At 40.0% G+C, this 26,280-nt stretch overlaps 4 protein-coding genes across 5 annotated transcripts in view; 2 read left to right on the forward strand and 2 right to left on the reverse strand.

Moving 5' to 3' along the window:
- Positions 1–225, forward strand: part of LOC103151299 (GLIPR1-like protein 1) — a gene marked incomplete at its 5' end in the record, with an annotated part of 2,937 nt that extends 2,712 nt beyond the window's left edge. The window contains one exon of the mRNA XM_016681309.1: positions 221–225. Within this exon, the coding sequence (XP_016536795.1) occupies positions 221–225 (5 nt within the window). The remainder of the gene's footprint in view (positions 1–220) is intronic.
- Positions 226–400: 175 nt separating this feature from the next.
- krr1 (KRR1 small subunit processome component homolog) lies at positions 401–4,655 on the reverse strand. Its single transcript, XM_007571233.2, has 10 exons — positions 4,532–4,655; positions 3,893–4,068; positions 3,126–3,260; positions 2,889–3,014; positions 2,478–2,561; positions 1,896–1,952; positions 1,409–1,579; positions 1,162–1,239; positions 911–1,004; positions 401–833 (listed from the first exon to the last, which is right to left on the reverse strand). The coding sequence occupies exons 1-10, from the start codon at positions 4,605–4,607 to the stop codon at positions 682–684; spliced, it is 1,149 nt and encodes a 382-aa protein (XP_007571295.1). The 5' UTR covers positions 4,608–4,655; the 3' UTR covers positions 401–681.
- Positions 4,656–5,465: 810 nt separating this feature from the next.
- On the reverse strand, positions 5,466–13,923 carry LOC103151274 (uncharacterized). Of its 2 annotated transcripts, XM_007571235.1 has the most exons (19): positions 13,797–13,903; positions 13,660–13,712; positions 13,522–13,582; positions 12,301–12,455; positions 12,154–12,218; positions 11,949–12,042; positions 11,497–11,760; positions 11,111–11,404; positions 10,625–10,876; positions 10,200–10,514; positions 9,991–10,112; positions 9,241–9,457; positions 8,998–9,150; positions 8,357–8,547; positions 8,034–8,185; positions 7,689–7,946; positions 6,639–6,792; positions 5,800–5,929; positions 5,466–5,604 (listed from the first exon to the last, which is right to left on the reverse strand). In XM_007571235.1, coding segments are annotated over exons 1-19 (3,057 nt in total). In that variant the 5' UTR covers positions 13,799–13,903; the 3' UTR covers positions 5,466–5,479. The 2 variants fall into 2 exon arrangements, with proteins under 2 accessions (XP_007571297.1, XP_007571296.1); XM_007571234.2 differs by having other exon boundaries at positions 13,660–13,923.
- A 455-nt stretch (positions 13,924–14,378) lies between these two features.
- LOC103151276 (cAMP-regulated D2 protein) lies at positions 14,379–25,943 on the forward strand. The gene is made up of 8 exons (XM_007571238.2): positions 14,379–15,517; positions 16,280–16,481; positions 16,733–16,866; positions 17,344–17,471; positions 17,641–17,759; positions 19,080–19,220; positions 19,403–19,575; positions 24,963–25,943. Exons 1-8 carry the CDS (start codon positions 15,059–15,061, stop codon positions 25,413–25,415), a joined length of 1,809 nt encoding a protein of 602 aa, XP_007571300.1. The 5' UTR covers positions 14,379–15,058; the 3' UTR covers positions 25,416–25,943.
- Positions 25,944–26,280: the final 337 nt, after the last annotated feature.

Consider the following 26,280-nt stretch of genomic DNA (forward strand, 5'->3'; position numbering starts at 1 on the left):
TTTGAGAGTGGTTAGACTGGGGAGTAGGTAATGAAAGTAGGGGAAGACATGTGGCAAAGGTCATCAGGCCAGGACTCATACCCGTGACGTCCACTTTGAGAACTAAGGTCTCATACATGGGTTGTGCTTTTCCCACAGCAAAAGCACAACCTGCAACTTTTAGATGTGTCCCTTGTCCTTCACTTTAATTAAATGGTAAAACTGCTTCTCTATCATGCAGTCTAGAGCTACATTAGTTAATGAGCTAATGTTGGAGCCAGGTGTGCTGAAGCAGAGAGGCATCCAAAAGTTGCAGGACACGGACTCTCAACGACTATCCTAGACCTTGGTAACCGTCAGCTTCTGGTGAAAATAATAGTGTAATGTGTAATGTAACATGGATGACAAAAGAACAATTTAATAATATTCACATTAAAAAATAACTTTAATTTTACATTTTTGAGTTACTCAGCATCCTCAGTGACACATAGTCTAAGAAAACACAAGGAAATACATCTGTCCAAAACTGTTAAAATAGACAAGAAAGGAAGAAACATTTATGTACATCATCTCTAACACTTTGCATCTTGAAATCTGGGAAGAATTTAAACCCTTCCAGTCCTCTTTCGGTATGCTGCGACTGTCCCAACAATTAATTACCAGCATATAGTACATGTTTATATGATGGGACTTGGTGAGCTGTTAGCCTTTGTCTTTTGTTTTTTTCTTCTTTTTGTCTGTGGTGCTGCTGGTGGGCGGAGGAGGGATCACAGGTGGAGCTCCCAGTTTTTTTGTTTTGGCCTTTTTCACCTTCTCCTTGATGGCTGCTATGTCCAGTTTTCCTTCTGTGGGAGCTGTGACACAAACACTCAGGTGGTTAATCAGGACTTTACAGTCACCTTACAGTGATAGGTCCTCTGATCTCAGCTACCTTTGGCTGTCTTCATTAATGGCTTCTCTTTGGGAGGAATGAAGGCTTTGTTCCGCTCTTCTTGCTTCTTGGTCAGCGCTTCTGCTTGTTTGACCTGAAAAAAGAACAAACACTATTGTTACATTTCTTCAGGGTGATGCAACTTTACTTCATACGTTTCAGTTCTTTTTTTAGCAAATACTTAAGGAAGTCTCTTTCACATGAAAGTGGCTACATTTAAGCAACAGAAAAAAAACCTAACAAATGCTTACCTTAATTTCCCCCATCTTCTTCCTCCTTTTCACACTTTCACGCAAAAAGAATTCACCCGAGGCAAGCTCCTGATCAACCTGTGATGGAATCCAAGCAGTTAAAGTTACAAATTTATCTCAATGTGACATAAATTAGATAAAAGACAGACATTAGGTCAGTTAGATAATAAGACAAATGCACTTAGGAGGTGTGATGATATCAAGGTAGTTGCAAATCCCTTTTTTTCACATGCCAACGCCACCTGACCTTGCTTTCAGGCTGTGGAGGAGGGAACGGGGTGTACTCCTTCTTCACGCTCTTCTTCTTGGGTTCCTTGCGCTTGGAGAGGTTCTTGTGGCGGAACCTGGGCAGGAAGCGTTCCCAGTTCTGCATCCGCAGGTCTGGGTCTTTAGAAAGCTCCTGTTTGATCATCAACGTCTGACGGTTCAGGCAGTAAGAAAGAGAAAGTTAGAGTGTTGACTGATGGAACAGAAGAGTAAAAGCTATAGAATGGATAATTAATGGTGTACTCTTTCAATGACCAATGTTAATGGCATTTCCGACAATTGTAAATATTTCCAAAACAATTTTTTATGCCCTCAGCTCCAGGTTGAGCCAGCCATGGCATTCAAACCCAGAGGGATTTGTTTCCGTCAGGAAATCAAGAACAAGGATGGAGAAACTCTTCATTGGACATGAATGTCAGACTTTTTACCCTTAAATAGGAAGCTGTGTCGGAGAGCAGCTAACATACCTTGATGTTGTAGATGGGGTGGATGTTCTTCATGGTGTCCATTACCACTTTGCGTACCTGTATAATAAAATAATTATTCTTCGTTCTGCGGTACTTTCATTACACTTAGAACTATAAAATATAAACTTTGCAGTGAATCAATTTATACTTGGTTGAGTGTGCCTTTTAGCAATATATCTAATGCTGCTAGAAATCTTCTTTATTTTACTATACAGGGGCAGTATATTGTAAGATAGACTTTTTTGAGCTTGTGATGACTTCCTGAAAGTAGAGTTTCAGAAAGAGCAGGAGTTTTAAAGAGACAGTGGCCCGATTTCTTTTAAATTATATGCGACATTTGTAACTTTTTTAACATCAGAGTTACTTTATTGTTCTATATGCAAAGTGATACCATCTCTACGGAAAATACATAATACTGCCCTTTTAAGCCTCCGTTAACAGCAGAAATGTATCAGAATCAGTTTGTATGTATGTATGTAAATGTATCAGTTTGATGTATAAAACTATATTTTTGTTTAATTTAAACATTTGAGTTTTCCAAACATACTACAGACTTACAGCAGGCCACTGTGACACACTTACCTCTTTTAGGCCATTGTAGGGCCCCAGTGCTGACACAGTGTTACCCTGCACCATCACATAGCAGTTGGTTAACAACTCTAATGCCTAGAAAACAAAAGAAAAAAAAAACACCATGAAAAAGATTATTTAATAAGTTAATATTTAAAAAAGTTGGTTACAGAATAATTTTTACATTGTAATACAATTATAACTGGTTAGCTGAATTGCAGAGGGGAAGAGAAATTCTGTAGCTAAAACACTCTGCTGCCACCTGGTGGAACTTTACTAATAATTTGTTTCCACTGATGAATGTATGTGTTTTACAAGAAAGATGTAGTATATATATATATATCGAGACAATATTTACACAAGGTAAACTTTTTATGCTGAATTAGCTCTGATGTAACAAGCTAAATTAGTTTTAGGTTTTACCTTTAAGGTGGAGCCCTTGGGGCCAATCAGCCGCTGCCTCCGCTTCACAAACCGCTCTCTGTTCCTCACCATAGTGCCGATTTTTATTATGTCACAGGCCACATCATCTTGTAATATGCGGACAGCCTGGAAACAAGCAGGATGACAGTGGAAGGTAATCCGTGTTTTCAGAGGGTGGTACAGGTTAGGGACTGTGTGAACCAGGTAGGTTGTGATAAACAGAGCAGAGGCCTTTACCTGCTCAAATGGGACGCTTCTTGCCAGCAGCTTAATGAGGTCTCTGGCTTTCAAAATGGCATACGGATCGAATGTCTTCTTGGTGGTGCTGACGGTGACACTTCCCTCGATCAGGTCCAGAGAAGCTTTGATGTGCTGAAAGAAACAAGATTTAGCAACATTTGGGAATGGGCTGAAAACCCGGGCCCTGAAGCAATACCAATATGACTAATGAACAGGCTTCTGATGAAACCTATAAGCAGGGGTGTCCAAAGTCGGTCCTCGAGGGCCGGCATCCTGCATGTTTTAGTTCTTCCCCTAGTGGTAGTAACAACCTCCTGAGCAAGTGAATGTTCTCCTTAAGCCTTCTAACGAGCCATCGTTTGATGCAGGTGTACTAAACCAGGGAGAAAACTAAAACATGCAGGATGCCGGCCACTCGAAGACCGACTTTGGATACCCCTGCCTATAAGACTTGAGCTTATTTTTATAATTTATTAAAAATAAAATTGTCCCAATTCCAATCCATGATCTCAGCTGTTCACGCTAAAGCCAACACATTTAATTTCAATCTGGAGTTAATATATTTTTAAATTGACTCTTTGTAGCAAAAGACAAAGCACTATTAGGTGTATGGTCACCATGTTTTTGGCAATACAGTGCAAAAATAAAAACTTCACACAAAAGTAAGATATTTCCATTAGTCATCTTGGAAGTTAAAATTTTCATTGAATATCCAATAAAAGCTCTGAAAAATGTAAATCGGTGGGATGACTGCATGTACATACCAGGTCTCCCAGAGCTTTCTCCACCAGCGGCCAGCACTCTTTCAGGTAAGCTTCCCTGTATTTGGGGAACAACGTGGCGAAGCTGCTCTCCTCCAGCAGCCCGCGGGGGTTGTCCTCTCTGGTGAACGCCGGCTCCTTCCACCCATCAGGAACAGTCAGGAGTTCAGATTCATCCACTGCGAGGCACACAAGAAATCACATTCAGTGAAAGTATGTCACTACAAGTGACAAAAAGATTTTTAAAGCTTGATACAAATTGCGCATCAGCCAATCACAACAACTCCATGCATTTCGGCATCTAAACACCTCGTCAAAGGTTCACCTAATAAAGTTACGAGTGTCGATGGAGTCCATTATATTTAAATCCTGTCAGAGGATCTGTAACAGACTTCTAGATTTTTTAATGAGTTTCATTGTCGCATTGTTAACTTTATGATACAATATGTAAACAGTTAACAGCACAGACAGAGCGAAGTCATTTCGTAAACCGACTGGAGTGGATTACAGCGTGTGCATCATGATGGGTAACGAATACGTCAACAAATTTGGAATAAAAATGTCTTCCGTAAACTTTTTTTTTTTTTTTGCTCCCTGCATTAGCAGCTAACAATCTGGAACTCTGTAGGATCCAGAACTTACCTTGAACTTTGGCCTTTTTAGGGCTTTTAGCTGTTTGGGCTCCACTCATGCCGTCTTTAGCGGTGGAGGCCGCCATTGTTGAGAAACGGCGGAAGTGACGCAAATATTTGCTTCTTCCTGTAAACGTAACTGTTTACAGGAAGGACTGTTCATATTCATATTTCTAAATATAAAACGGAGATGTGTAACTTGACTGCCTTTTTTATATAAAAAGAATGCGTTATTTAAAAGAAAAAAAAAGACTTGGTTGTATATATAATAAAATGCGGATTTAACTGCGTTTTTATTTTTAATAATTGAAAAATAATTACGTTAATTAGCTATTTTTTTCATTAGCATTGCCGCACCGCTCACCATAGTAGCAAATTGTTTTTTTTTTTATCAACTATGCATACTTACAGTATATAACATGAAAATATAAAACAAAAATTAGATTAAAGAGAATTGTCTATCGTCTTCATAAGGAGGTTATGGTTTTTACTTCAGTTTCAGAGTAAAGATCCCAGAACAGAAATTCAGACATTTAAAAGTAATTCAACTTCAAATAAACATTTTTCTGGCTTTTGTCTTATGTATTAATCAGACTTTTTTTTTTTTTACCCTTTATGAATCCTTACACTTTACTCCATTTTGTAAACTTTGGAGGTTTTTCCTTGACCAGTCACAGTGTGACAAGTATTTGAAAAATAAAAGACCTTTAAAATCACTGCTGTCTATTTTTCCTCCATTTTAAACTTCAATAATTCACCAGCATGGAAAAACATCAGGACATTTGGGTAGACCGCAGCAATTAAAAATTTGGCATTTTCTATTAACTATGTTTTGTTTCTGTAACCCGCCTGTCCCCTCAAACAGCTTTCAGATAACAGTTAATGGCTTTGATCTGCGGGGGAGCAGTTTCCATGGTCACACCAACACAAAAAGGTCTCAGAAGTGATTTCAAGCTGTTTATTGAAGCCGTAGCTTCTCATAGTACATCATCACTGCCTTAATGGCACTCAGTGAGAGCACAGAGATTCCTAAAAAGCTTATTAATGCAGCAATGATAACAATCACGCTCATGTGCTCTGCCCCTGAAAGAGAGAGAAATAAGTTTACCCGAAACACAGAACATTAGGAACATTTATTGTAAGTATGATTTGCTAATTAAAATGTGTTCATTTGAATGAAACAAACAAAGAAAAAAACAAAAACTACAAATTACATCAGGTGATCTTGTTGAAGTTTGTGCCATAATTCATTATGCTAATCTGAGGCGGTAGACTCACAGTCGGACGGATGGCTGGACTTCACCCTCATGTTGACCGTCAGCGGTCCAGCAGACACAACTGCAGCTCGTTTCTCCTGTCTGTCCGTCTGGCCAGCCGACCTTTTTGGGCGCAACTGGATGCTGCAGTTCTGCAATTAAATAAGGGTCAGCTAGTTTCTTTTAAAGCAAGGGCACAACATATAAAAAGTTAAAGCTTGTAAATCTTCTCCCATTTCACAGAAATAAAAGGAAAAAAAATTCCTTGGATGATCGGAAAACGTAAAAGAAATTAACAGACATTTGTCATACAGCATTAGAAGAATAATTTCTTCATAAACTGATTTTAAAACCAACTAAAATAAAAACAAATTTGGTTTTAATATGATTATCCTAAAGAAAAAAATTAGTCAGTTTGATATCTTCAGGATCAAATATTTGGCTTGAATAAATATCCAGGAAGTTGTGGCTTGCATATAGATATGGGCCAATTCCCAGTACGAATGTATGGAAAGATTTTAAATAACTGTGCTTTCAAAGCTGCCAACATGTTTGACATACTCCTCTTACAGTTTATCCTCTTAATGATGCTAAAGAATATGTTGCAAACTGACAACATACCAGCTGTGTCTTGGTACTGAGGTTTGAAATTCAAAGCTCAGACTCAGAGGTCAATTGTTTGATTTGATCACCACCAAGGTTTTAATACAAGGCTAAGTAAAACCCAGGATGTGGACAGATTAATCTGGATTTGAAGATGCCTTACAGTTGATCATAGTTCATTATTAGAGTGCATTTTATATGAACCAGGGCAAAGCTCTACACTCAGTGGATCTGATGCCATTATCTGCACAGTCTTACCTGAGTGCAGTCTTCCTTATGCCCACATATGTTGGTCAGGCAGTGGAAATAGAGCGGTAGGCCTTTGGGCATGTGGAACATCTGGATGGAAAACCTGCTCCTCTGTGCCAGGCCGTTAGCAGAGAGCCACTGGAATGTGTTGTCAGTGGGACAGCTGAAGGGAAGCGGTGGAACAAACAGTCTCCTTAAAATCTACAGTAAATATTTAAAAACACTATACACGAGGTAACCTTAAATAAAACTTATAGTGCCTCGCAAAAGTATTTATACCAGTTTGTGTTTGGAATGTAAAACTGTTCAAATTTAAAAGTATTTGGTTGGATTTCTTTTTTAATAATTTATGTAATGGGACCAAGACAAATTAGTGCACAACTGAGGTACATGCTGATGATGCATTATCAAATTTTTAAGAAGCGGGCCATGCTTTTGTCACCTAAATAAATTCTGGTGTAACCAACTGTGTAGAATGCAATCTCACTGTATAATCGAGCTGTTCTGTGAAGGAGTCAAAGTGTTAGTTAGATAAACACCAAGCAGGCCAGGGAAAAAGTTGTAGAGAAATTTAAAGTAGGATTAGCTAATAAAAGGTTGTCCAAAACTTAACATCTTACAGAGAACCGTTTACTATCTGAAGATGGAAAAGCACATGTGAACCTTCAAGGGAAGGCTTTACACCTCAAGTGTCAGGCTGGGAAAAGAGAAAATTAATCAGAGGCAGCAAAGAGGAAAAACCAACACTGAACATTTTGGGATACAAACAGAGCTCCGTGTCTGGAAGGAAACCAGTGACCCTCCTCACTGTCCTGCTGTGTGGAGGCTTTTCTTCAGATCTGAGTTTGAACGATGTTGTAGAGACTAATGAGCAAAAATGTCAGCCTCCATATGTAGCAACCTGCAGTCTTGTCAGTGACACAGCAGTACTCCACCAGCCACTACAGCAGCGCTAGGATGAGGTGGCGTTTTGGCCGTATCAAAATTGGTTTGGATACAGATAATTTTTAGATTTCCAAATGAAAACAGAAGAAAAAGAAGAAAATAAGAAAAACATACCCATCTTCAAGAAAGACAGCCTGGACTGCGTCTTGTGGATCGGTGCCCTCGGTGGCCCAGCAGGACTCCACCTGCAGCAGCATATCCGAGGCAAATGAGCGGTTGGTCTGCAGAGCCACCTGGAAGTACAAGGTGTCCTCGTGTCCCAGCTCTATGGGATCTGCGTAAACACGGCTGTAAGACTCGTCCTTAAACAAGTGCATGGTCAGACCCAGCAGTACCGATGAGTTAAACTCTACCAGGGAGAGTGAGGACAACCTGAAACCAAAACAGCACACCCAAACTCATCTATTCCAACTGATTTCATCTTATAAAATTAGGAAAGCACTAGGATGTGTTCCTCACCATTCCATGCTTGCAACGACTTGAGCATTTCGGACATAGTGTCGAGGGTAGATGCACTTCCAGACAACCTTGAGATCTCGCCGGCTGATTGTATGCTCTTTACTCAAACTGATGCTCAGAGTATTTTGGAGCACGATGTGGGTTTTATTCCCCTGGATACACACACGCACACACACTTCTATGCAAACAATTTAAAAACATCCCCCAAAAAAGCAGCAAGTGTCAATGACATTTTCCAACATTGAACAATAAAATGAAGTAAATTTGAAAACAAATGCAGTGGCTAAAGCAGCATTTTCTTCTGAAATGCAAGTTAGTTTGACCTCTTTCTCCAATCCACACCCTGGTGGATGCCGCGAGGTGTTGAAGTAGTACACAACCTCCGTCTCATTCACTGGACACCGGCCGTCATTCAGTTTGACCTCAAGCTTTCCCCCAAACAGAGAGGTCAGGTAGGCTTTTGCTATTCCACCTGTTATAACTCTCTGCAGACACTGGCTGAAAAGTCCTTTATCTGTTTGAGACAAGAGATGTTGCATTTTTTAGCAGGACTTTTACATGCATTTTATTTTTTTGTGGATGTCAGTTCAACAAGAAACCGGTCAGAGCTCTGAACTGTACAATCTGTAATATATTCAGCAGTTAACAGTGTTCAGACTGACAGGTAAGTCAAAGGTTTTCCACCAGTGTATAATCTTTATTGCAACACCATGGACTTGACATTGCATAGGAAACCTTCCTAGATTGATGGATAGCAACAATTATTCCTCTGTTGAAACTTGTTTAATCCAGAACTGCAAAGTGCCAAAAATCCTGTGTGATCTTTTTATCAGGACTTTAAACTATCCAATATAAATAACTGTCATGAGTTAAACCTTCCCTTTAAATATCAGTCAAGAGTGGGACCCATTTCAAATGAAAAGCAAAGTGTTTTTACAAAAACATCAAGAGTGCCGCTTTGTACCTTTGCAGACTGGATGTGAAGCTGCAGGTAGATGTAGAAAAGAGCCGACGTCATAGTAACCGTCCTGGCAGACACACCTGTATGAGCCCAGAGTGTTGACGCACATAGAATTACGGGGACAGAAAGGTTGCATGGATGCACACAAGTCTGAACCTGAAAATACAAAGAAAGCCTCAAAAATTGGTTTGACTGAGAATAACGTATTGTACATGAGACCAAGGTAAGCACTATGACATCACTTACCATCCCAGTAAATAACTCCGTTCTCTACACTGATGTCAGACATGTTAAGAGAGCTAATGTGTCTGAGCTGGTCGTCAACTGGTAGGTCGACGTTTTTTGTGTTAGATGCATCAAAGGACCTAAAAACAACTGCTGTCCTTGCTGGCTCATCTGCAGGTCCCAGAAAATCCAGCTCAATGCGGGCTGGCCGCTCATAGTCCTTCAGCAGTTCCTCCAGCTTAAAGGACACAGATAATCTTTCAATTATGGCAGAACCATTTTAGTTTGTTGCATATGTATGAAAAATGCTGCTTAAATTAAAGTGATCTTGTGTCTTGTATGCAATGATTTATAAAACTATAAAGTTCCTTGCCAATGTATTAAGAACCTTTAAACTTTTATTTTTAGCATATATAGACAGATATAGCACTTTTCAGATTTCAGTTTATAAAAAAAAAGATTTAAAAACTACATTTCATTTGGTTTCCACTTCATGAACTTGTACTTTGTGTTGGTCTATCAAAATCTTATTAAAACACATTGAAGCTTAATTTTGAGCAGTTTAGAAACATGATAAAGTTTAAGAGGTATGAATAATTTATGATCAATACTATCAAAACCGATATCCAAAAGTTATTTACAAGTCTATTGGTTGTGTAACATGTAAATATCTAACAAGGCATCACCTCAACAACATATTTGACCATAGTAAATTTAAATATAACACACAAACCTGTTTTGTATATATTCCAAGTTACACATTTGTCTCACCTTAGTCTTTAGAATCTGATCCAGCTTAGCTCTAGATTCTGATGGGTCATTCTGTTGATCATGAGGCAGAGACCAGGGAACGACCATCCTAAGACCAATGTTGTTTAAATCAAACTGCAGCTCTACAAAAAAGGCCCAATGTAGAAAGTTAGCTTTTGTTTCAAAACACAAAGTCTACCTCAAGAAGGTTGATGACACCTACAACTGACCATTATTGTGAGGGGATTCAATGGCCCTCACATCAATCTCGAACGTTGAATTGACTCCTTCAAAACCCAAACGGGACGGTTCAGGCTCCCACAGGCCGTTGCACTCCTCCCATATGTCCAGAATGTAGGACTTTCCTGCCTCCAGATCTGGAAGAGGCAACTCGTTGTTGAACACACGGCTGCTCTCGATGAGGGAGCTGTTCTCCAGGGAGAGCTTGTATATGTAAGCTACTGCCTGCTGATTAGGGAGGCTAGGTGTCCACACAACTGTGGAATCACTGGCACGAAACCTGAGCTCGGACACACCGCCAGGACCTGATTATTTACAACAAACAAGAATAACAAAATCGCAAAAAGTGAGTTGTGTCACCCGATTATAGAGGGTGGGAATACAATAGAAAGTCAGATGCTCAGATTTGTGTTACCTGTGTGAGCTGTGATTGTCCTGACACTCATGACAACGTTGTCACCACACACCGCCGCCACCTTGGCTTGGTACTTCTGGCATGGCAGAAGCCCAGCCACAGTGTGCATGGTCAAGAGTGTGGTGCCCTTCAGCACCCCCTCATGGTAAACTCTAAACGTGGAGATGGACGAGGTGTTCTTTACCTCCCAGCTTAGAGTGTAATTGTTGGGCGCAAACGAAGTCTGGTGCAAGAAGTAAATGTTGGAGAAATCTGGCAAGAAGACAGATCAGGTTTTCTGACATCAAAATCATAACTTTTATGGAGAACTTTAAACAATACTGATTTTTAAAATGAAAAACCTAGCATTTCCCTAGAAAGTAAGAGATTGGTGACAGTTGTTGAGTTGATGTATAAAACAATCCTAAACACACTGCCAAAGCTATAATGGTAAGGTTTAGATCAAAGTATATCAATATACATGATCTGGTTAAATGTCAGACTTACCAGAGTTTCCTTCATTCAGGACCATTCTGCTGTAGCGCGACTCCAACCCCAACTGGCAAACAGTCTGCAGGCCAAACTTCAGCCTGACACAGGGTTGCAGGTCGGACAGCGTGAACGTGAAGCTGTCGTCTGTCATCCACAACTCTGTCTCCTCTATGACATGGTCCGTACCATTAAGGTAGAAGATCGTGAGGAGGAAAACCGAGTACTTCAGGTTTTCAGGGCAATCCCACGCCAAGGATATACTGCTGCTGCTCCACGACTTTACTTCGAAATACTTTGGAACATCTGGGTCTAGTGGAGGCGGGGAAAATTTTATGAGCCTGAAATTCCTCAACTTGCATATTAAAATACTGTTTTCAACTGCAAGGTCTACATGTTCATACCTGAAATAGTAGAGAGGCATGTGAAAGAGTAGGTGTCTGCAATCTCCACACAGACCATGTAGCGGGTGCAGGGGTCCAAGGCGGTGAAGCGGTAGTGGTCCAGGGTGGTGTTGTCCTCAAAGAAGGGGTTGTAGGATCCCATTTCAGTGTGGTAAAGGGTCACCATGTGAGAGGGGACATCTTCTGGATTGTTCACCAACCAGGACACCAGTAACATGAAGGGACTCCTGGTCTCCAGTTTGATGGGGAAGCGCAATGTATGACCTCAGAGGAGAGAAAATGTTCATTCAAGTGGTTGGCATGCAGAGGTGACATCTAAACTTTTTCACCCCAAAAGCCTACTTTATCGCAAAATGTGAAAAACTTCAAGAGGTATTAATATTTGTGAATCATTTTATAAGCTCAACTTTCAAGTCATCATCCTCAAAGTGTTAGTGAAAATTTCTTCATACCAACAGCGAGGAAGAAGTTCTCATCCTGGTGGAGGAACATTATGCCACTTTCACAAGCAAACACCTCAGTAGGTTCAAGCAACTCCAGGAAGCCCTGAAGAACAAATACGCAAGTAAATTTTGTCCCAATGGAAGCAGTGTATAACACTGTAACAATGACATTCATCTTTGAACAAAAGTAAGCTTAAATATATGTTAGCAATACCTTGGTCACATTTGCTGGCTGCTCTAAGGGTTTGTGTTTGCCTGTGATTTTGATCATCTTTGTACCTTAGGGTGAAATTGAGAAGGTTCTTACAGGGTACAACTAATTGATAAAAACACACACACACTTTGGCACTTTGGTTCTTACGTGGGCTGATTGTTAGGGTCCATCTCTGAGTAAAGCCTCCATACTGCAATGCAACTTTGTTTTCTACAACTGGAGACACTGTTACAGAGGAAACTCGCCCTGCTTTTCTCATTAGGTTCAGTGAAGTGCCGTTGAGCCACAAGTTTCCATTTTGCCTGAAAGAACAAAAATACTTTAAAAACAAGTCTTTATACTTTGAAGCAATAATTGTTTCCTTTACAATTCATTTAAAATAAACTTCTGATTTCTTTACATATCCTATTCCAAATACAAAGAATGTTTAAGATGTATAATAGTAAAATTATTTTTCAGGAACTTTGGCTAGATGAAGCTTTAGCTTTGATTCATACTAGCAAAACTATCAAGCATAATTAAATTATAACTACACAATATGATAATTCAGAAATGGTTTAATAGTTGTTGGTCCAACAATTTTAAAGATAAGATGAAATGTGCAAAACATTGTCAATTAATTATAAAGAGGGTTTCAGTGATTATGTAAAGCTAAACATGACGTTTCCCATTGATTTTTAGAAAAGAATACCACTTTAAGCAAACATAATTTATGCTAAATGTAAATAAATTACTGTTTATCAAAAGTGATGAAGCTAAAAGTTGAGAGATCCCCATCTCATTTTCAAATCTATAATTAAGTTCTAGGTTGAATGACAAAAACTCCCAGCAGTAGGAATATAGGCATGTAACAGTAGAAAATATGTACTAAATATATCTTAGAAATTCTATGCAACAACTTTGTTTTTTATGTTCAGTAGTTTAGTTGCATAAAAAGTCTACTTCAATCCAAATAGGATGGGCCCAACATCTTCTAAATCCAGCCCTGTTTTGTGACATTTAGGAAACGAAAAAATATAAGAAACCTCCTTGTGACGTTTTCACTGCGGATATTTCAACAGCAGTTAAAAGCAACAGCTGAACTGTCACGAGACTGACAAAAGACAACGTTAAAAAAAAAGAAAGACCGGTGAGTGCATGTTTTTACTACGCTATTTATTTGCTACCGAAATTCCGCTACTCGTTATTTTGTGATAGCGTTATATTTTAATTTATGGCCTATAGTTGGGGAGAATAAAGCTCGTAACAAAATACTACATAGGAGCACGAGAGCGCTGCTGGCCGACAGTTACTTTTACTGCTGCGTCATAAGTATTTCAGCAGCTAGGAGTTTTACTACAGGTACATTTCTGGTTATTTTTTTTTTACCCATTTAAAGCGTCCTCCGTGTCCAGCCAACAAAGTGACAATAGCATGTCGTAGCACCTTCCTGTATTTAAATAAATGTAAACATTTACCAAGTTATCGTACACATAATTGAACAGAAGAGAGTAGGCCCATACTTACCAAACGAATGAGGCACTAATATGAAAAATATAAAGGAAAATTCCAACGAGTTCCTAAAAGCATTAAAATACATATTAAATAACATAATTAGGCGATGTTTTGGTATTTAAGCTCGCTCTGAATATGAATTTCCTTACATTTTCTTTCTTTTCCGAGTATTTACCAAACTGAGAAGCAGGAAAGGACAGACAGGCTGTTAATAAGAGGCAGGTGTGCAGAGCTATTCCTCACCTGCTCAGGTTTTCTGACGTCACAAAAAATGTTTGAGGAAAAAAAAGGAAAAAGGAAATATATTAACGGAACGGTTCTTTGTACTGCTGTAAATGTCGTTCATAAAAACAACTTTTAATTATAGCCTACGATTTTTTTTTAACTTTGTTTTTTGTTTGATTTGGGGTGTTTGCGGTTTTGTGGCATTATTGGTCATTATTATTGTTTAAATATCAGTAAATTAATTGATATAAATCAATATAAAAATTGTAAATATAAAAAAAATGTCACCAAAAAAATCTTCAGCAATTTTCTATAAAAAAGTCTGAATCGTCAAAAATTTTCTAGAAAATCTAAAAATTTCAGATTAAGCTCAGAAATTTTCTAGAAAAAAGTAGAAATGTCTTGAGTTTCAAAAGTTGAAATTTTTTGACCTTTGAAACTCAGAAAACATCCAAAAGTCAAAAACCTTTGCCTTTTGAAATGCAGAAATGTTCATGGTTTTTTTCTAGAAAATTTCTGAGATTAATCTCAAAACTTCTGAGTTTTTTTTTTTTTTCCATCTACAATGGCCCTAATAGATTGTCATAAGCTCTTTGTATAAAGTGCAATAAAGAGTGAAGGTGTAACATGACAAAATGAGAATAAGTTTAAACACTTTGAATGTTTTTGTTTATTTGCAAATGACACCTTTTCCTTTCTTCATACAGATGACCCCATGGTGACCCTCCAGTTTTGTGTTGTGCTGCAGGAGACCGATAGATGGCACTGTGTACTTTACTGCAATTTCACTTAAAGCTACACTAAAGGAATCCCCCCACACTGAAAAAGATATCTATAAAATAAAACGAACAGAAACAGAAATGGCTTTTAATAAACTTCCAAACCTTGTTTTGTCATCCATAAGTCCAGAATATTCCCTTTACCTTGGTTGTATGACTGTGATTAGCCTGGATTAAGTAAATGAAAGGCCAGTGGTCTTCCATTAGTGGTCTTGGATTCCATTTGTTAAGAGTTAATTCAGCAGTCAGAGAAGGCACCTTTTGTCTAAAACAGAACCAGGCAAATTATAGTCACGCGCCGCCTGAGAAGAACTCGAGGATCGCCTCTGCCTCATCTCATAATTCAAGTCAAACCATGATCTAAGCAGCGAGCCATCCAGAGCTATAAGAAGCTCCGTGGTGCGATTATGGAGAGCCAGCAGCGTCTGCTGCTGCTGCTGCTGACTGCAGTTACTTTAAGGCCTTGCCCTGGAGAGCCGAGGGGAAATGATGATGGCGTCGACCCCATCGGCCTTCTGAGAAATATTTATGGCGGGCTGCTGGTGAGGGCTGAGCCGTTCGTCAGGGACTCTGAGCTTAAAGAGCTGAGGCGCCCAGCGGACCCTGCAGTCACACAGCAAACTGAGGGCAGAGCCGGCGCCGACGGGCCAGTGGCGTTTACCAAAAACGGGCAGATCAAGGGCGTTACTGTGGATAAGGCCCACGTATTCTACGGGGTGCGCTATGCAGACCCTCCAGTTGGTGCCTACCGCTGGAAACCCCCGAGACCTGTGAGCCCGTGGCCTGGGGTCTATGATGCGTCGTTCCCTCGGCCAGCGTGCATGCAGGTCTGCAGTGGATCCAACTCCTCGGAGTGTCCTAAGAAGGTGAGAAACGCAAACATTTTTTGTTCACTGCTGGGGAGCTTTTGTGGGGTTTTAGTATCTAAATGCGTTTTTCATATTCTGAATTTTTTGAAATTGTTTTTGCTAATTTACATATTTACATTAATTTTATTGGTGGTATATGCAAGTTAGCGGAAAAAAAATGTAAAAAATGTACAGTAAGAAAATTTTTCAAAACTTTTTCCTTATAAAAATCTGCAGTGTGGCACACATTTGTATTCAGATCTCTTTATTTCCCCCAGGTGTGTAAATCTAAGAACCTCCTCAACATGTTTCAGTTTGATTCAAAAATACTTTATTGATCCTAAAAGGAAAGTAAATGTTGTTATATACCATAATTCAAAGTTCTTCAAAAGGTGTGGTAGATTGATGGCTGTGGGCAGGTAGGATGTCCTGTAGCAGTCTGTATTACAGCACATTTGAAGAATCCTCTGACTGAAGCCACATCATTTTTTTAAATGAAGATGATGAAGATGCTCAGTGTTGTCCATCAATATAGTACATAATGTAATATAAATTAACAGTATACACAAAGTTTGCTGTAAAATGTAATGTAATATTTACTATGTATTTATAGCAAATATTTTACAAGAGGCATAAGAGCTAGAAAAAAAACTACAAGAAGAAAGACGGAAAAAGTAGGAAGAAAGAGTGGACAGAAGGAATACATGTGAATTTGTGTTTATTTTAAAGTGCAGTCATTTGCTAGCATAGCAAGAGCTAAATGACCTGCGTCCCCAACAGGTCAGCGAGGACTGCCTCTACCTCAACATCTTTGTGCCTCTGGATCTCAACTTCACCTCCCCTCTGTGGCGCCCCCTGCCTGTCATGGTGTGGATCCACGGGGGCGACTTCATAGCTGGCTCGGCCTCCAAGCCTGTGTATGACGGACGCTTCATCAGCAACTTCACTCGCACGGTTGTTGTGAACGTGGAGTACCGGCTAGGTGAGAAAAACTGGTGGTGTTTTAGCACAAAATGTTTCTCCAGAAAGGTGCAACACTGTGTGAGCGACAGAAAGCAGGAGAAATGAGTGTTTAATTGGATTAAATGGTGTTCCAGCAGGCTGGAAATGGGGACATGTGATTGGTGCTTTGGAATTCAGAGGAAGTGAGCGTCTTGCCTAAGTTGATTGTGTTGTTTTTTTTTTGTTTTGTTTTTTTGTTTGCTGATGATGCGAACTGGTCTCTGGTGGAAGGGGCATTTGGATTCCTGGTGTCGGGTAAAGATCCTCTGTCCTCCGCTACGGGGAATTACGGGATCCTGGACCAGCAGGCGGCGCTCTTCTGGGTGCAGCAGAACATCGCAGCATTTGGGGGCGACCCCAGCAAGGCAAGCAAAAATGCACACGAGCACACATCAATGGCTGCGTTGGATAGCCTTCCAACATAAAATATTCGCAACATTTAGTGCACTGGAATGCAGCAAGTGGTTTGTGGGTGGTAAGTCATCAACAAAACACTTGTCTTTTCCAGCAGCCATTGTACAGCAGTAAGACCAGCTGACCAAACGTGCTGGAGCTCCACTAGGGTTGCTAGGTGACAGTGTGGCTTAAAAGTTGGGAGTTTTCCAACTTGTTTTCCAGACATCATAAAAACATCTAGATTGTTTTTTTTTTCCAGCATTTGGGTTGTTTTTTTAGAAGCAGTTGAACAAAGACGTTCAAAACATGAACTTTGCATAATAGGTCCCCGTTAAAAAACAAATACCCTCTCAAAATCTGAAATTGGCTGAAAACTAAACACAGCATATACATTTGTTGCGGATTTTCTTATCCCTATAACAGTCTCGCCTCTTTTTGTGGTTAAGGTTACGATATTTGGAGAGAGTGCCGGCGCTCAGTCAGTGAGTCTTCACTTGATGATCCACAGCAGCAAACCTCTGTTTAAACAGTCCGTCCTGCAGAGCCTGCCCTTTTCCATTCCACTCAAGACCAGGTAGGAAACAAACATCTCGAGGTGCTCTAAAAACAGAATCTCATGCCTTCGCACTCGCTCAAAGGACTCCACGTTGCACCTAGCCCTCTCGGCGTCTTTGGCACGCCTTCGGATAACTTCAAGCTGCGGACTAATTTAGTTTGTTTTTTCCCCCCCATCTCTTTCCCAGACACGACGCCCTGAGGCTGGGGAAAGACTTCGCTAAAGAGACCAACTGCTCGGCGAGCGACTTTGTCTGCCTGCTGTCTCTCGCTCCGCAGGCCGTCCTGGCTGCACAGATGAAAACAAGTAGGGCGCCACAAACCCCCACCCACCCACCACCCGAATTTAGAGCTGCCCACACACTTACATAAGTCAGACAGCAGGACGCGGCTTGTCTATCTGGGAAGATGATGAAAAGCTTTTATTTATCTTGAGTTAGAGGAAGACAAAATGGGTTAAAGCGAACTTTTAGCCCCTAAAGGAGCTGTTTGATGGGTTTTACTGCCTCACAGCAGAAAATGAATGTCATCTATCTAAGGTTGGCAGGTTTATTGATCAGTATCTTTAAATCCGGGATTCTGCTCTGAGAGTTGGTTTTCACTTTTACTTTATACTAAAAAAAAATAGAGAGAAAACTCTCCTTTTTATTAGCCACTTTAACTGTTTTTTCCAAATTCATAACCACGCAAGTGTTGCTGGGGTCTTTGTAAAAACATGTTTCTTGTTATATCAGCTATCTTGTTCTATTTATTTGGAAATGCAGAGAGTTCTGAAATAGCTGATGATTAGTTGATTATTTTTGGAGGGTCAAAATGTCAATATTGTGGTAGTTCAATGATAATACGTGGAAGATTTTAGTAGAACGGGAAAATATGCAGCATAAGTCATGAGATTGTTATGAGCAAAGTGGTAAGTTGAACCATTTGTTTTATTGTTGATGTAGCTTAAAAGAGGCTGTAAGAAAACATCTTTAAAACCCAGTTAACTCATACGCAGCCATCTGATTGGTTGGTCAGACGTCCAATCAGACCAGTAGATTTGTCATTGTTTATTTAATTTGTCAGTAGCGAATAAATATTGGTGAATAGTAATGAACTTGATTGATTTTGGCAATCAGGTTTCTCCAAGAAATATTTTGTCTTTGGTTCAATATGTAATAATTATCAGTTCCTGCTAAGATTGGGTGATAAATCAATATTATCAATTAAATTTTTTGTGTGGAAAATCAAGATTTATTTTCTGCCCGTGTACTCGTTGGGCTTCCGTAGGTTCAGAGTGATGAAAGCAGCCATCTTTTTTTCTTTTTTTTTTTTTACAGGCATGTCGTACAGTTTATAATCAATGGGATTTGGTATTATAAAAGCAAGTTTTGGGAGATATTTTCTGTCATTTCTCATTTCAAAATCAAGAAAATAAATTGAATGAAATTGGAAATCAAATTTGGTATGAAAAATAAATCAGATTTTATTTTCGCCCAACTATACCTCCTGCTAATAAAAATAATCTCTTGTCTTTAATTCAGAACAGTAATGTAATTAGTTAGCTTAATGTGCCTTATCTTTAAGCTCCTTCCTCCGTTTTGAAAAGCTCACTTCCAAATCACTATGATGTTCTTTCCGTTCGCAGGCTCCAAGGTCGTGAACCCGTTCAGGTTCCTGGAGGTTTTCGAGACGTGGGGCCCGCACATCGACGGACAGCTGATTACAGAGCAGGCCATCACCGCCTTCCAGAAGGGCAACTGGCAAAAAGAGAAGGCGTTGCTGCTCGGTGAGACAACAACAGCAGCAGCAAATTCTAATGTCTTATTATTTTTCATCCTGCTTCCTACTGGACTCCCACAGGTCCTCATTAAAAATCCGTCGATTGCAAGGAACTCTAAAGTCGGTGATATTCTTTTGGAGCGACAGCGCCGCAACGTTTGTTCCTTTGGACTGTTTTCTGCCCCGCAGGAACGACCTCTGAAGAAGGAGTGCTGTTCGTTTACGGCGTCTTCGCCAAGCCGGTGTCTGTTGTGGAGGCCACCGTGTACATCGCAGCCATCTTTAAGCAGCACTCTCTGAAGATCCTCCACAAATACCTGCCACTCTACAAGGAGGCTGACCGCAGAAACATGCTGACACAGGTAGATGAAGCTCAGCTAAATCCTCTCCTTTAGCCGGGTTCAGTAGGAAACTGGCACACTTAGAGAAACCTAACAGATTTAACACTGTCAAACAAACCTAATTATTTGAAAAACCTGTTCACCTCCTTGCCTGTAGTGGCGCTGCACCACTGAAGGAAACAACACAAACACCTTGTTGGATTTCTACCTCTTTTAGAAATCCTATAAGAGGTTGTAGGATTTCTCCATCAGCCATTTCTCTAGCTAATATTTGACTCTCGTTTGTTTTTGCTGTATTTACCCAGAATGCCCTGCGCTGTAATCTGCTTCCTACTTTTGGAGTGGTCTCTGGTCCACTTGCATCCATATGTACATTCGAACCACACCAAAGTTCACTTCAACCAAACCAAAACCTCGGTAATTAGGCGGACCAGAGTTCAAGTGTTTTGCTCCACATCAGAGTTTGGTTGCGTATTCACACCTCCCCAAATAAACCAAACTTTCTAGGTAAAGAGCCTGGAGTTGGATTAAAGCGGCCTAAACGGGGCTGATGTGAACGAACCCTTAGAAACTCTTGGAACCACAAAGAAACCAGCAGAATGAAAACATAAAAACATGCTGAACTGTGCCTTGCAAATGTTTAAATGTCTTGAAAATCTTTGCATTTTAATCCCAAACGTCAGTGTATTGGGATTTTATACAACCCAAAGTGATGCAGGCTGATTGTGTCACAGCACATGGTGAACCTCCATCCCCGTCTTCTTCCTGAGAAGAAAAAAACAGTGATCAGTTGTTCTCGCTTGCTGCTAAAGTAAAAACTTACAGCATTCTCCAGCAGTCAGCAGTTCAGACTGTCTGAAAATGGCCTGCAGTGGGCGCTGTAGCTCCAGCTTCGCCGCTCCACCATCTCTAACCTTGAGTGACAGGCTGTGCTTTTCCCCCCTCTCCATCATTTGCATGGATGAAGCACGCAGACCACCTGAAGCCAGGACGGTTGTCTGCTTAAGATGCAACCCTGACTGCTGCGCTAAACAGAGACTCCATTCTCATGCGGGTCCTTGATGACGGGTGGGATCAGCTGGGGAATCACAGATCAAGACCGAGGCCTCACCAGAAGAGGAAGCACTCACTGTCACTACCAGAGGAGAGTTGGATAAAGAGACAGCGTTTCAGAAACGTCCAAAGTCTGTGAAATTAGCAGCTTTTATTCAAGTATTTTCAACTCAGATTATTTATGTCATAGATTGCACAGCAAAATATCCAAATTCTTTAGCAATCACCCTTTTTTGATTGGTCAGACGTTTTAAGAACAGATTTTTATTTTGCTTTCATTAGGCGTACAAATAAATAAAATCAACCAAAAACAAAAGCACTCAATCTGTGTGTAATGTAGCGACTTAATGAGTTTCACTTTTTGAACGGAATTAATGAAACGTGTTGTATCTATTCCAATTTATTGAGATGTACTTGTTATTCTAGATTTACAATCAGAAGTCTAGACTGCGACACAAACATTGAGTTTTGCCATTTCGTCATTTTTAAATAATAGTGCGCTGGAAAAGAATTCAAAATATTTGATCCAAGTCAATTACCTTAACAAAGCAAACCTGTCATTAATAACAGCAAGCTCTGCTCTGGTGGCAACACAGTATTGTAGCACCCATTTCCACCCATTTATTAAAAAAATACATTTGTTGATTGAGACATTGGGGAGCCTCAAAATTCACACACAAATGCAGCGCAACTCACAGGCCAGAAGCAGCTTGTAAATCAAGATATATTTGTGTTTGCATCAAAAATACAAGTGTGAATCTCGTTCTGTGGATTTATGAATTATGAGATTTAGTTCCACAGAAGTTAGTCTCAAAACTCCTTGTGCACTCGTAACCGGATCTGTGCGTAAATACAGTTTTATCTGTGTGTATCAGGCGACTGGTGCTACTTATTTAAAATTTGTATGTGTAGAAGAAAGTTTGAATTTGTAATTATCAGATTTGTGAGGTCGAAGTTAAAAAATCTGTGTGTAGAAATGTAACATTTGCAGAAATTGTAATTACGTGTGTGCACTTTTGTATTTGTAATTTCTTCATATTTGTAAATGCATTTGATCACATATTTACAAGTACTCGGAGTTGGACACAAATATTCTTTTGACGGTTTACAAAGATGCTTACACGGATTACAACTCCAGTATTACACACACAGGCATTTTGAGACTATTTTCACTCCATAGTGTCTGTCCATCAATCCCACTGGCAGTCGCAGCAGGACATAACTTCAGAAAGTTACTAGTAAGAGCTAATGATTCTCATCATAAAGGAGTTTAGGCTGTAATCTTGAATTAAATATGGCATTATGTATTTTGTATATATGTTGGGTTGCTTAATTTCTTACAAACCAACATCGCTACCTCTCAGCCTTATGTCTTCTTTAATCACATCTCCTCCCCTATGTGGGTTGGTATTCCATCATTTTCTGTGTAAGAAGCAGTGAGATGGTCATGTCTCATCTGTGCATATAAGCCCAGTCTGTGTGATGGGCCTTGATGTTCTCTAGCTTTAAGGCTCAGACAGAGCCAGTTTTCCACTGGAAGAAGTTTTGTTTCTCAGAAAGACGAGACTTCTATCTCAAAGCAGCATACTTTATGTCTTCAGAGACCCGAGCACATCAATTAAACATGATTTCCGTACCAAAATGATGCCCCGACTTTACACAGCCCGGCAAAATATGCATTTCTATTATTCAGTCACACTTGGCTGGTCAGGAAGGACGCTGGAGCTGCAGCCAGAGCTGGCCCCACTGCATACTCCTCATGTTAATGTGAGTAAAGGACACTTCTCCACAGGAACTGGGGTCAGCACACCCACTTGCCAGAATATGGATTTGAACGCCATGAACCAAGTGTGATGCACTTTAAAAACTAGCTCTACATCATTAGACATATTTTATTCCTGTACATGTGATCTTGCCTAATTTTGACTGCAGCACCTGATTTGAGTAATGGGATGCTCTTTATGTAATACTTAGAAACGATTTCCAAATGATATTTAAAATAAAAGTTGAGAAGGGGAAGGTAATGGAGGTAGCCTGCAAACGTTGAATCCAACACAAAAACTAGCAAACATGCCACATAACATTTTGCCTGAAAAAAAGTTTGCACAAGTAAACCTTTGGAGCTCTACCAGTTACAATAGGTCCCTTGGTAAGGTTTTCCTTCCAATTCACAATAAGTCATTGCAATGTTGGTCAATTTCAGAAAATTCAATTAAAATGCTTTGAAGTTGTAATTGTAGTACACTGTCTGTTGGCATGGATTAGAAGTTTTTTGTGCGAGAGTCACTGCCACTCGAAGGCAGAGGGGGAGTTGTTACATAACGCCGCATACCCACTTGATATCAGCATTCAGGTGCAGAATGTGCCTGTTCTGAGTTATTACATTTCATCTTGAGACAGTTTGGAGGAGACATGAGCCTAATATGAGAAAAGAGAGAGGGTGTATGTTTGTGTGTGTGTGTGTGTAGGTTTGTTTGTTTTGTTTTTTTGTTTTGTTTTTTTACTTTTTACAGGAAGCCTGTTTGTGTTCAGGTGTGAGATGTGCAGCTGTGTGGGCGCAAGTCGCACACTGCCCAAAAAGACACACTGGTTTCCAGGTAACAGGCAGGAGAGAGGAAGTCTGGTTTCCACTTCTGTTGCTTTCCTTTAGGCAAGAGGGAACACCCGATTTTTTATTTTTATTTTTTTATTTCTCATCTCTCTGCCCCAAGCTCGTCTTCCCGTAGAAATCCCACTAATTAGTTCTGCTCACACTGTAGTCTGTGGGACCTTTAAAGAGCAGTGATGCTTAAACTGATGGACTTTTTTTTTTTTTTGCCAGATGCTTTAATAGTCAATAGATGAATGCGGGGCGTTTTATTCCCCAACTTGAAACTGATCACAATATGCAACAAGCAAAATGAGAAATTAAAACCCTGAAATATGGCCAAGCTATATTTTTAATTATGGATTTGTTACCATTTTAATTACGGCTGTAAAACTGTAAAATGAAGAGCAAATATTTTTGCATATCTTCAAATAAAATGCACAAAGTAAATAAATATTTAGCTGAAACTGGACATTTGCTGCAAAGCTCAAAAGTAGTCGTACCAATGATGGATTGAGACTTAAAGGAATTTTTCAACTTAACATGTTTATTTTGTATAAAATATGACACTGTGCCATAGCTTTTAGCAAAACCAGAACAATTTCTATAGATGACTATAGGTTCCACAGGAGGTTCTGAAACATCCCAATTACCCTGATTAATTGTGAACAACTGTGTTCATCAAGTCACCAGGAGAAACAAGAGAGAGCACAACACAGGGAATTATCAGTATTATGGAGAAAATGAAATAATAGAACATGTTTATTTTAATATGTTGGAGATGCGAGACATAAAGAAGATCCATGTCGGATGAATTTAGGAAAACTGAAGCAACATTTAATTGAATAAATATACTTACAGGGAAACCCAGAAAGTAAAAGTATTCAAATATTAAGTAGGTTTTGGTCAAAGGTCTTAGAGTTTCAGGGGCATCTATAAAAAAATACAATGTGATAGGAAGCCAAGTGACATTTGAGATGGCAAGGCTGACAGTGTGAGAGGTGAAAAAGGATCCTAGGGTTACCACCAAGGCAATCCTGAAGAATGGAGACCAACCTTATGAAAAAGCAGATAATCCAGCAGATATTGTATACTGATGGAGTCCATGGATCCTGAGCAAGAAGGAAGCTACCACTTAGCATTTGCAAAATCCCATCTGGACAATCAAGAAGACTTCTGGTCTTGTGTTTTGTGGTCAGACGAATCAAAAATCGAATTGTTTAACTCCACTGGTGGACCCTCTGTTTGGGGTAGAGAAGAAGATGTGTCCTACCCCAAAAACATCATCCCCACAGTCAAGCTTGGTGGTAAATGGCACATGAGGTTTTGGGAAAAAACAAAAAGAAACTAAAGATTCTCAACCCCATCCATTGTTTGACGGCAAAGAACGTCTCAACATGACAACGATCCAAACGTCCAGCTAAAGTGCTGATGAACTGGTTAGTCAACAAAAATATTGTTTTGCAGTGACTTAGCCAGAAAACAAAGAAAAAAATATATATTTTAAGCGGTAGAGAGAGCACCATGAGCATGAATTCAAAAATATGGTCCAGCTGTCCCAGATATAACCAGCATGTAGAAAACCCTGAAGGCATCCAGAACTTGGCAAAACCATGTAACAGGCTGAGCTGACAGAGCAGTTTGGATTTTGTCAATTAGATTTGCTCATGCTTTTCATGACATTATGGTGATGAACTAAATTAATCATAATGCAGCCCCTAGTCGTGGTGAAATCACTTATCTGAGACCATTTTATTTCTCGTTTCAGATCGTCACCGATTACGTCTTTCTGTGTCCGTCCAGGAGGTCGGCGCGTGCCGGAACAGTCGCTGGCGGTCATGTATGGATGTACGTGTTTGACCATGTGGCCTCAGACTGCAGCGTCTGGTCAGGTCTCACATTCTGCTACGAGCACGTCTGCCACGGGGCGGAGCTGCCCTTTCTCTTCGACTCTGCCCCGGTGGCCAACTACTCCCTGACCCTGCCTGAAAAGCTCCTGTCTAACCGGATGCTGTGCTACTGGGGGGCTTTCGCCCACACTGGTGACCCATCGTCAAGGGTTGAGCAGACGGTTTTCTGTCGCGAGCAGCGTCTTCCCGTTTGGCCACGCTATTCCGACACCAGCGGCTGGCTCGTCATGAACCTGACGGTGCGGTTGCATGCGCAAGTCGGAACCAGAAACCATATATGTGACTTCTGGGACCAGCTGGGCATCTACTAGCTGGTTCCAGCTGGTAGAGAGATTAGGTTGGGTCTCAATGAACAGCATTGCCAAATTTTATAACTTAGGATAGAAGTCAAGAAACTAAACTTATCCAATGAAGGTGTGCAAACCTATTTTATTGTCTCTTCCGAAGACTTTGACAGTCTTCGGACAGTCTTAGAGCAATACATAGAACTTCTAGAAATCAGTACAAATGTGCAGGGACGGCATTCATGTCTTAATGTGTGGAGTGACCTGCTAACTTGACCGTACCATGCTAATGTCAACATACTGTAGGTTGTAGACTAGACAAGTAATTTTATGCAATGACAATAGTAACAATGCAATGATTCTTTCTATGCAATAAAACAGTCAGAATAAGGCCTGACAAACAAGAAGTTACAGAACTTAAAAAGTTAAATTATTAGACAACAGCTTCTACGTTGTCAATTAGATTTACTCATGCTATTTCCTGTCTATGTCTTCATTTCCTGTTTATCAAAGAATCTGTCTGATATGAAAGAAAAATAAACTTTTTAGGATAATTAATGAAACCCAGTGACAGTATCCTGCACCAATCTGTGGTGTCTGATCCTTGACATTTTCCAGAGGGGGATCCTCCAAAGATCAGACCGGAGGACCCTTTGACTTATGATCATGCATCTTCGACATTTGTGCTTTAAGCTACACCAGTGTTTCCTCTTTTTCACTCAGATAAAACAGACTCCAACACATTTGCCCTGTTCTCACGGAACATCTTTGTTTAATGCCTTCCCCAAGAAGCTGACACCAGCAGATCGGTGGAAAAAAAAAAGAAAAAAGAAAAGACATGATTCATTCATGTGGTTCTGTTGGCATCATCGAACCATGACCTTCCATGTGC

The sequence above is a fragment of the Poecilia formosa genome, unplaced genomic scaffold (assembly GCF_000485575.1).
Source record: "Poecilia formosa unplaced genomic scaffold, Poecilia_formosa-5.1.2 Scaffold277, whole genome shotgun sequence".
NCBI classification, from domain to species: Eukaryota; Metazoa; Chordata; class Actinopteri; order Cyprinodontiformes; family Poeciliidae; genus Poecilia; species Poecilia formosa.

Bases quoted from the DNA above. Each gene is read 5' to 3' on its own strand.
- krr1 (XM_007571233.2), bottom strand. From the start codon at position 4,607: ATGGCGGCCTCCACCGCTAAAGACGGCATGAGTGGAGCCCAAACAGCT. The intron at 4,069-4,531 runs GTAAGTTCTGGA...TGTGCCTCGCAG, and splicing joins TAAAAAGGCCAAAGTTCAAG to TGGATGAATCTGAACTCCTG. The intron at 834-910 runs GTAGCTGAGATC...TTTGTGTCACAG, and splicing joins ATTAATGAAGACAGCCAAAG to CTCCCACAGAAGGAAAACTG.
- LOC103151276 (XM_007571238.2), top strand. From the start codon at position 15,059: ATGGAGAGCCAGCAGCGTCTGCTGCTGCTGCTGCTGACTGCAGTTACT. The intron at 17,472-17,640 runs GTAGGAAACAAA...TCTCTTTCCCAG, and splicing joins TCCATTCCACTCAAGACCAG to ACACGACGCCCTGAGGCTGG. The intron at 19,221-19,402 runs GTGAGACAACAA...TCTGCCCCGCAG, and splicing joins AGAGAAGGCGTTGCTGCTCG to GAACGACCTCTGAAGAAGGA.
- LOC103151274 (XM_007571234.2), bottom strand. From the start codon at position 13,744: ATGTTATTTAATATGTATTTTAATGCTTTTAGGAACTCGTTGGAATTT. The intron at 8,548-8,997 runs GTACAAAGCGGC...TGTCTCAAACAG, and splicing joins TTCACATCCAGTCTGCAAAG to ATAAAGGACTTTTCAGCCAG. The intron at 6,793-7,688 runs GTATGTTTTTCT...GCTTCCCTTCAG, and splicing joins GCTGTCTTTCTTGAAGATGG to CTGTCCCACTGACAACACAT.